The 10,925-nt window shown below is 34.3% G+C and overlaps 1 protein-coding gene across 2 annotated transcripts in view; it reads right to left on the bottom strand.

Moving 5' to 3' along the window:
- Positions 1–1,202: 1,202 nt before the first annotated feature.
- Positions 1,203–10,925, bottom strand: part of LOC108976130 (ethanolamine kinase) — a 20,108-nt gene continuing 10,385 nt past the window's right edge. Inside the window, exons 1-4 of one of the 2 annotated variants that reach the window (XM_018945049.1) lie at positions 6,758–7,334; positions 5,995–6,674; positions 4,483–4,932; positions 1,203–4,382 (exon numbers count right to left, since the gene is read on the bottom strand). In XM_018945049.1, the coding sequence (XP_018800594.1) occupies positions 4,283–4,382; positions 4,483–4,932; positions 5,995–6,674; positions 6,758–6,760 (1,233 nt within the window). In that variant the 5' untranslated portion in view covers positions 6,761–7,334 and the 3' untranslated portion in view covers positions 1,203–4,282. Of the gene's footprint in view, positions 4,383–4,482; positions 4,933–5,994; positions 6,675–6,757; positions 7,335–10,925 lie in introns of those variants that run through there. The other variant, XM_018945048.1, reaches the window with a different exon arrangement.

The following is a 10,925-nucleotide window of genomic DNA, read 5'->3' as shown; positions in this document are numbered from 1 at the left end:
CAAAAATTTCAGAATTTCTTTATTAATAGTGTTTGTAAAAATAAAAAAATTTAATAAAATATTACAATTTTTATATGAGAAAAATGGTAAAAAAAGGATGTTTTTTTCTTTTTTACCCGCGGAAGCCCATCCAAAGAAAACAGGTTAGGCTTGTAGCAACCACTCTGTGGAGCGTGAGTTCGATAATACGATGCAAAAATAATTTAAAAACAAGAAATGACGTTAACTACGGCTGCAGCGAATGTTGCATATTGAAAAATGCCCTTCGCAGTTGCAGCAGGTTGAACTCCTACTTATCCAGAACTGACCCCGACATACCAAATAAAATCGCAGAACTCTAACCACCTCTTTAATTGCCTACCCTGGCCATCTCACACCCCTCTCCCTATTGTCCAACACCTGCCGTTAGATGACTTCGTTTGTTACAACAACAACAACATCTTTATATTGATTTTGATTGGTCAGTTTGTGTGGAAACTACATGTTATAGTTATCCGATCTTAACAGTTTATTCAGAGTTTTTCATACAAGAATTGAATTGGAATCGGCAAGTTCGAATGGCAGTTATTAGTCACAGTCACACAGTCACAACAACAACAAAACAGCAGCTTCTTAAAGAGAAAAGGACGTATACAAAATTTCAGTTTGATATCGCAAAAATTGGGGGAACGGAATAGGCGCCGGAGGAAGAAAACAGCACTATCCAGTGGAGTAAAAACTGAGGTGAAAGCAAAATTACAACGAAAAAAATTTAAAGACTCTTCGGATGACAATTTATAAAACGTTATCCGATTAAAAAACTATTATTCGAGAAGTTTAACAATTTTCAAAGCTGTCTCTTAGCTATTTGCTCTAAAAACTTCAGAGAAAAAAATAATAATACGTCTTTGATTTGTACACAGTTTTGTTTTATTAGAATACAAACCAAAAACAATTTGTCAAACATTAAAAAACATACGCAATGATTAATATTGTATATGTATGTATATGCATATATTTCTGTTGTGATATTATAATAGAATGATATATGTATACATACATATACATATAGTATAATATTATATATTTAGTTATTGATATTAATTTTCTTGCATTAACATTATTGATTGGTATGATAGTAATAATATTTGTTTATAAGTTTGTGTGTAGTATTTTATGCACACTACTATGCACTTTATATATACTTTTTATATCTTATTATATTTTTTAGTTTACCCACTTTTTCCCCGCTATTAACATTTCTTTCTAAACAACTATTTTATGTTAAATTATTATTTTGTAACATACAAATATACTACATACATATATACACGTATTCTTTAAGACCTTAAGACCGATCATCACCATTACTGAGCGCTAATATTGTAAACATATTTTGTGATTTTAATATTTTTTATATTTTATTTGGTAAAAATTTGTTTGATTTTTTAACAAAAATATTTCGACGTCTTTGTAAGAGAGTTACGCGTAATATTTGTATGGTATGTGTATGCTTGTATGCTATATATAACACTTGCTAACAAAAAATATCAATATTCCCTCAATATTACTAACAAAATTTGCTTACACCCAAAAGCATGCGCAAATAATTGATTTGCTTGTAACACTTCTAATTAGCACCACTACTGAATTTAAAAAAAAGTTTGCGAACGAAATGGCTAAGCTGGCAAGTTATTTATTTGTTAGTATAGAATATAATAATAATGTGAAATAAATCGTTGTGTTGTTGAGAAATGCATTCTATTTAGAATATTTTTTGAAATGCCGTATTATTTGGAATATCGCAGCATTTCTATAAGAATAAAGAATAAATACAAAAAAGCGAAATAAGTGGTAAATTTAGAAACCCTTACACAAAAAAATCGTAAAAAATGCTAAGCCAAATGAAAAAGAAAGAGCGATATATGTAGATCGTTAGTTTGTATTGAAACGGAGCGGATCTAGAGTTTTATCCGGCCAAGGATTGTCAGCTCCAGTATTCCTCCAAATTACTTCGGGGATGTTTTCTACGGATACAGCAACAACAAAATTTAATTATCACACTACTTGGCAATCACATATCACCTTGTCTGTTCGTTTTATAAATTTTATTGAAAAATCTTTATATTTTGTTTAGAAAAAATGGTTTATACACACTCAGCCAACTGCTATCAAATGCATCATTTGGAAATTTTTTAAGGAGATCTTAGATAAAACTGAACTAGTGTGTTTGTTGAATACAAATGTTTTTGGTTAGGATATATAGCGACTCAACCGAGTTTTGCGAGATTTCAGGTATTTTAGACTTGTTAATAATGGCTTGCTAATTTGTTGTTCAGGAGGTAAAGGGTATCTAAATCGTAACTCGGCTATAACCGCTAGCGGTGTGGACGACAGTAAAGAAGAAAGAGTATCTAACATTAACATTATTCAAAAGTTGAAGAATTTGTTTTTGCATAGTTTATATACTATATATATTATTTGTATGATTGCAAAAGTTATTGAAGCAAAATTAAGAATATATGGTATAATTTCATAAAATGTTTTACACAATAAAAAAATGTGTTTAAATTGCAATAAAAAAAACAAAATTACTTAATGAACAAGCCAAAAGTTTAGTAATTGAAAAGGTAGCATAAAAGTGTGGCATTTAAAAAAAATTTACCACTCAAAGTTAGTCTATCGAAAAGTTTTTAAATTTCAAGGTTAGATAAGATAAAGTTCCGAAATTTCGACATAATGAAATTTTAGCACCTGCTTTAGATAAATATTTAACATTTTTACAATTAAAGGATTATAGGAAAGTCTAATAAAAAAAAAAATCGAAAAGTTGTCTTACCTGTATGTTTACAGGTTATACGAAAATGTGTGTTTTTTATTATTATGTAACGTTTTTTAAGAAAATATAAAGCTTTTCGTCTTTAAATCTATTTTAGTTAGTGTAGTGCAAATTTTCTTAAACGCTGGCTAGCTTTTTTGAGCACTAAATGTCACGAGTTATAAGTGAAATGCGTTAAATATAAATTTAATATAGAATTATGTTCGAAAACTGTGTCTAAAAACCGGAAATTATTGCGATTTTAGCTTCTCTGAGTAACACAACGCGTAATTTGGCTAGAAATGTCATTTTTTTTAATATTATTTGAGATGTAAAATAACGTCACGGTTTTAACGACTACATTCAACATAAATATATAATTTTACATAAAGCTAAGTTAATTTATTAAACATTATAAATGTTAGTTTTTATTGCTTTCAATACTTTTACGCACAATATTTGCCACGTAAATTTTGATTCAGCAAATGTAATATACGTTTATAATATGAAATAAAACTACGGATAACGCAAGTTAATGATAGTTTAACAGAATATCATATGTTATGTAAATATCAGATAAAGTTATGTATTCTTTATGCGATAGCAAAGTAAGGTGAGAATATAAATGTTAACGAGCAGTTAATTTTGAAAGAAGTATTTCCCTACAGTAAAATATCTTACTCAACAAAAAAGTGCTCGTTTGCAAGTAGAAATTTGTGACTGAAATGTAAATTGTGGCGAATATAGTGGTTAGCTAATCGCAATGTCTCACTGAAAGCTAACAAGTCAGAGCAGACTGGCTGGGAAGACCAAGCTTTCGTCAATTATAAGTTGATTTCACTTTAGAGATACTCTACTAACAATCACTTGCAGGTCAAAGAAGAAAATGTGGCTTCAGCATTTAGACTTGCAGTTGAATAATGAGATTATGTTTAGATAATAATTAAAACGATAATGCTTTCGAACTAGACTAAATACAAATCACAATGCGTTGTCAACACTTTTTCTGACTTACTACTTTCTATTTTGTTTTGTTTGTTTGCAATTTTTTTCCAATATCTTTAACATATTTTATAATTAGAATTTGTATTACATAAGAATCGTATTTAAATAATTAATGCTTGAGGAATGTTTTTTGTTTTTTAATTTCAAAATGAAATAACTTAATTTTTCGCTGTTATTTACGACCTCTGCACCGTACGCCACATACAAGCAGCACGACTACGAAACGAATTCACACGAATATACAACTTTTGCTTATGACAAGCTATTAGACACACGTATCGATTTGAAAAAAAAAAAAAAAAAATGTTGTTGTTGTAATATTTGCGAAAATTTCGCCTGGTTGCCTTTCATAACACCGGAAAGTTTCTAATTTCAGCCACTGCCAGCAACCATTTGAGTCAAACTCTCATGCTCAGCTCAAAATCCATCAGCTAGCAGGCACGCTTGCTTGTTTGGATGCGCTGTGTGCTTATGGTAAACTTAACTGGACATCGCAACGTCATCCTCAGCTGCCGCTTCATCCTCCAAGCCTATTACGGATTTATGCTTTTTGTACTCCGCATAGCGTATGTGAGCGTATCTGCGTTTTGGTGTAGAAAATATTGTAAATTTTTGTAAAAATTAATTTTTGATGTTTTTATGATTTGGGAAAATAGATATACATATCTATTGCTACTTACTCGACATAATCGAAATCGATGTTGGAATGTTCCCCCTGTATGAGCGACCAGACGGTCCAGAGCATGTGCGCGGCCAACGCGAATTGGTTCACCTGCAAGTACAAGCGTTCCACTTCGGCGTCGGTGATGTCGGAGCGTTGCAGATATTCTTGCAGATAGACACGCAGCCAAGCAAGTTGAAAATCACGCTTGGGATAGCGTGAGAAGTCCGCCTCGTCGACGCCGGCAAATTCACAAAAATGATTTCCAATATCGAATGCCTGAAAATTGTAATCGGCATATTCGTAGTCAATGAAATTGACACGCTGCTCTGCTTCCAGGTAGACAATATTGGCCAGCAATAGATCGTTGTGGGCAAATACCACGGGGCTGCCCAGGCGCTCAAGCCGCCTGTATAGCGCGTTGAATTCGTCGCGTAAACGTTTTATGGGCAAGAAAGTTTCCTCAACTCTGTAATTGGGGGTGTGTGGGGTGGGTTTGAATGAAGGCAAAAAAAATTTGCAACGCACAGAGGGGAAGAGAAAAAATCAAGAAAAGAAAAGCGTTCAATTTAGTTGCTTACAACTTTTGCAATATATTTTTTATATACTTATTTCTATATGTTGTGTGTGTGTGTGTGTATGTGAGTCTGCTAAGCTAATAGTAATGAATGCGATTTATTTTAAATGAAGTGATTTTTTTTTGTAGTCTTTTTATATAAATTTAAATCGAATGCATACAAGTAGTTAAAATTAAATTATTTTTTTGTTATAAATTTGATTTCTAAAAATATGTTAATGGCAACAGAGAATGCTATTTAAGATGATTGGTGTTTTTAGTTCTAATAAAAGTAAGTAAAAAACATTACTAGTTTCATATGGAATCGAAAATCGAATGGTACGAATGAGCAGACGATCGATCGAACGAACGAGTGGGCGGGTGTAGGCAAGCGAGCGAAGAAGACACAACGACAAATAGACGAAGAAGAAGTGCGAGCGACGAATTACGAGTAGGCAGATCCAACACGCGCACCTCTTAGCGCCTTGCGGACGCTCGACGCGTGCCACGAGCAGTCCCACGAAGGAGCGCCTACGTACAAGCAAGTGAATGCATGCAGTTTCTTGCTTTTTTAATGTGACGCAGCCGTACGGAAACACAGACGTCAGACAAATTTCGAATCAAACGTCATGCAACGCCACGTAACATGCAAACACGTGTGACATTGAATTATGGAGGTTCCTACACCGCCACGCGACTCCAACACTCTCCATTGCCCATACCTCCTCTCGCTAAATGCCCAATCGATTGTAAATCAACGCCCGCAACAACGTTCTTGCCGCAATATATTGACGCCATTTAGCCGCAGCCGAAGCCTGTATGGCCCGAGCCTTAGCCGTTTGGGTCGCCGCGTTGCCGCCGCCCCCATCCAAGTCCTTCATTGCATTCTAAACATTCTTTGGGTTGGGGTGGCCTACAAAATAATGAGTTTGGCATGTGACGAAATAAATTTCGTATTTCGACGGTGGCAATTACCTTTTGTGTTTCTCAGGATCACTAAAACGTTCAGGTACCAAATCGAAGAAACTTTGCGTTTTATGCCACAACATTGGCACCACTTCTACAGCTGGCGTCTCCTGCATCTGCACGCGACGATGCATCTCGGCAATGCGTGTTGCTACCAAACGCCAAATCTTCGGCTCCAAAACACTGGTTGGCTTCAATGTTACACCAGGTACAAAATCGTAAACTAAACCATTTTTGAATGTGGCAAACAGTGTCGGCGCAAAACCATACGTATGCAACAGCAGTATGTTGCGTGTCTCGGCTTTGCGATCGATCAGCAGATCGGTTTTATTACCATAGACACGCACCAGTATTACATTGCTATCACTGATCGAACTGCTATTGTTGTGGCTTTCATCATTCGTATTCACAACACAGCTGGCATTATGACTAGTATTTATGTCAAGTGCACTCGACATAGTCACCTCTGAATCCAATGTATCCGTATCGCTGATATTGCCCGAGTCATTGTTGTCGTCCAACAGTGTGGACGATGCCAAAGTTGAGGGTGAGTTGGGTGTGTCATTGCCATATGCGTTGCCTGTGTCGGTTTCATTACCATTGTTGTTTGTTGTTGTGGTGATAGTGGCGGTTTGTGGGGGATTATAGAAGCAACCGACAAGCTTATTTGTGATGCCATCGGTGAATTTCTAGAATTGCACAAAAAAAAAAATAATAATGATCATTATAAATTTGTATGTGGAACGAATTTATTTGCATCATTGCCGCTAACCATTCCGTGTGTATCATCCAATTGTGTGCCTAATAGGTGCCCACTAAATGATATGTATCATAACAATCATTGCTGGCACTTGGGGTATGCACTTACATACCACATATGTAGATAATTATATGCATGTACATTCCGTGACACCGAGCACTTGACATGATAACACTGTTTTGCTTGAATTAAAATCGGCTGTGTGCGCCTTTGGTTAGGCTTTGCAGCATAAAAATTAATCCTTATGGTACGCAGTGTAAACCAACAAGTGGAAAATTAGTGATATTAGTGTTTCATTGCAATGGCCTTGTCCTCTTGCAGTGATGTAAATTGTTTTGCTTTACACAATTTTTTAGCCGACACTCTCTGCCTGCAGCTGGTGTCAACCCCATCACTATCCAGGCCACCATTGTTGATATAAACTGAGATAATCTCAACTCGCATTTCAATTAAATTAAGCCAATTTATAGTCACTTTATCACACTTACAACACACCTTACACAAACACACTCGAATTTTGTAACACTTTTATTAACGAAAAGTAAAATTTGGTTAAGTGATTCTTTATCACTTTCAAAAATTAATAGCCGTGAATTTAGTGCAATCATTTAATTTATCAGACCGCTGATTGTTCACACAAAGTTTTTAGCCTATTAAAATAAATTTCACCAAATGACTGAGTCAATATGTTTAACTAATTGAATCAAAGTGTTTGCTGTTCCAATCAATTATTTAATTTATTCATTTATTTTTGACAGTCTTGATTTGTTGATGGATATTTCCATGATTAAAATGATGGAAAACGCAAATCTTGAGCCCTTCCAGTCAGTAATATCCAGTTTTGACTGTTTGACTATAGTTTTGAGTAGGAAACAAGAGTCATTAAGGAAAGTATAATGAAAATGCAATATAAAATTGCTGTAGCAAGTTTTTGTGAAGCTTGTTTTCGAGTAATTACTTAATTATTTTATTGTGATATTTAAGGATTTAATTGCAAAAATCGCTTTTAAATGTTAAAAACTGTCAGGACATGATATTAAGAAACTTTGGTGTAAGTCAATAGAGAACCAGTCACATGACAATTAATCGCACAATTGAAATTTCTTTTAATTTCAATTTCAATGATGGAATGGAAAATATATAGTCTAAAATACATCGATAAAAGAAATCCATTATTTTAATAGATGGCTGTAGTAGTATAGAGCTCACGTTATATAAATGCAATTGGGTTACACAACATGTAGTTCGAGAATATGATTTCATACGAAAAATATTCTCAGACAGTTTTGTGGGATTGGCTAGCCATCAGCTACACCCCTAAGTACAAACTCTTAATTCGGACATACTTTCATCAAATTGAAATTGAATTTTGTCCATTTCATCTCTTTCAAAGAAATCAACTCCCGCTGCAATACACTTATGCCAACAAATTTTCCAGGCATCATAGCACTTGAAAAATTTCTCCGTCGTGACGGCCATCGGAGCTTTCTTCGATTCAGCTTTTATTATATTCTCAATTGAGTCAAAATGGTGCCGTCAGAGTGGTCATGTGAATTTGCTGAATAGCCAGAAGTTACACGAAGGTAAATCAGGCGAATACGGTGGTCGCGCGATTTTAGTTGAAAATGTGGCGAAATGATCAATGCAGTATGAGATGGTGCATTAGCGTTGCAAATCGAAGAATTCACTTTTAGAGCCTCACAAAACGACGCGTATCTCAAATACTAATGAATACTTTGACGTGAAATTTAGCATAAAAGTCACTAACAGTACCTAAAACTTACAGAAAAAAAATTTATCAAATCGAAAAACACGCGAAGTATAAATTAAAAATTCACCTTTCAATTTGATAACTACTAAAACTATTAAAAGCTGCAGCGGCTGAAGAAAGCCATCTCTCAGAAGCGGTCAGTTTTGGTCAATAGGAGAGGAATTTTGTGCCATCAGGATGATGCCAAGTCACAAACATTGCCAGAGGTTCCAAGTTGCTGCTTGGTTTGCTGTTATGCAATTACTTGGAGTTCGGACCTGGCACGAAGTGATGACTACCCGTTACTGTCTATGGCGAATAATTTTGCTAGTTTAAATTTCATCTCAAGAAAAGCTTATAAAAATCGACGCTGCCAGATTATGGCAACGTAACTGGAACGAACCAGGATTTTTGACACGTAAAATACTCTTAACTCGGCAAAACTATTTGGAAAAAATTATGTCGCTCCAATAACAACAATAAAATGAAAACAACGAGAGAATGCATGTGCGATTATCAACATGTTAGTTAGCCACATACGGTTAGATTTTTGTGATGGACTCGTCAATATGTTTGGTTAATGTCAGCCAACCAAATACAACTTCGTGTGCGGAATCGTTGCAAATGTTGGTAAAGGCTTAAGTGAATAAAAGTTAAAGTGATTAAATTTTATCAAAAACACAAGCATAGGAGTCAAAGTCTACAAAACCGACCGGGAAATCGTTGAAGTCATGCCCCGTTCTGGACTGAAGGTCGTCCTGAATTTGTTTCCAAAAGTGTAGGTAAGAAAAGTTTCTTTGGACATTTTTGAGCGAATTCCGATCCTACATTGATGGACAGCATTATAACTGCCGATGAGACATGGGTTTATGAGTGTGAGTGTGTGCAAACAAGTTAACAATCATCGGAATGGAGGGAAGAAAGGAGTCGAAACCAAAAAAAAAAAAAAAACACACCAAAACTGATGAAAAATGAAGGTGATGCTCATTGCTTTTTTCGATATTCGAGAGGCGGTCAATAAGGAGCCGTATTGAGGCGTTTGCATGAGAACATCAGTCGAAAACGGCCGGAATTGTGGAAGAACAATTCATGCATTTTACGCGAAATGAGTGAATTAAAAGAATGGAATAAGTTTGGGAAAATAAAATATACACAGCTCATTATGAAAATGGAACGAAAAATTATGAAAATACTAAAATTTTAGACACAAAACTTGATTGGTGCAGTCGAGAATTTCAAATGGATGGTTTCAAATGCTATTCGTCTCATCATAAAACACATAATTTTCATGCTCAAATTCTTCTAAAAAAAAACCATATATTAATCACAAGATTAATGTGGGTGGTCTTATATATAAAGTAATTAGGGCTTTGGATTAAGGCAACATAAGAGCTAATGGAAACTTATGCTTATGCGAAAAAACTTGGATTATGCAGACAAAAATCTTAATAAATTGTCGAGAATTAAGTCGACGTAATTTATATAGGAATTATGGTCATTTGTGTTGCAGCGTAAAACAGCCTAATACGCACCGTAACTTTATTTGGAGTAAGTAAGCAAATGGAATTATGATCTTGATTTATTAGTTAGGCGTGATAACATTAATCTAAGTAACCTTGTTCATCTGGCAATCTGTTGTAGTGTAAAATAATATGAATCCACATTTATTATGTCTATATAATATTTTTGCACTTGTCTGTTGTTAACAATGCCATAATTAGCAATTATGTGACTGTATTTGCATTGTTTTATTTCTCTAATTCAGTGCCTGATAGATGTACCTGCAAGCATGCTTGGCTAAAGGGGTCATATATTACACTTACAAATTCCATCGATAATAAATCGTGAGTGATTCCCATAAAACGCAACAATATGATTTATTGCCAAGATAATGAGAAAATTTGCCAATGTCTCAGAACAACTATTTTAAAGTGAAGCTTTTAAAAATTTCTTTGCTATTTCTATTCTTATGCAGATATACATTGCGACAAAAAAGAACGCAGAAATTGTAATTTATTCCCCTGGTAAATGGTATGTGAAAAAAAAATGTAGTGTCCTCAATTACTATGCCAAATATAAACGCGATTTGTCAACCAGTTTGTTTACAGCAGCTGCTTATGTCGGTACACCTCAGAGGTGCATTGCGATTTTTAAAATGGATAAAAATAGCGAAGAAAGAATTTTTCTCAATTTTTTTATATCTAACTAAATTTTGTATGCGAAATTGTTGCAAATGTTCGAAAAGATTTACAGTGATTCAGTTTTATCAAAATTTTAAAATAAATTTAAATATTTTGCGTCTTATTCACAATCCGAGTACTTTTTTGTCACATTGTAAATACATGAACCACAAACTTGTTCTCATTTGTGCTCCCCAATATATGTATGTACATATATGTATGTACTTTAGGGTGATTCAAAAAAAATTTT

The sequence above is a fragment of the Bactrocera latifrons genome, unplaced genomic scaffold (genome assembly GCF_001853355.1).
Source record: "Bactrocera latifrons isolate USDA-ARS-PBARC rearing strain unplaced genomic scaffold, ASM185335v1 scaffold_73, whole genome shotgun sequence".
NCBI classification, from domain to species: domain Eukaryota; kingdom Metazoa; phylum Arthropoda; class Insecta; order Diptera; family Tephritidae; genus Bactrocera; species Bactrocera latifrons.
This window is presented reverse-complemented; position numbering and strand designations above follow the sequence as displayed.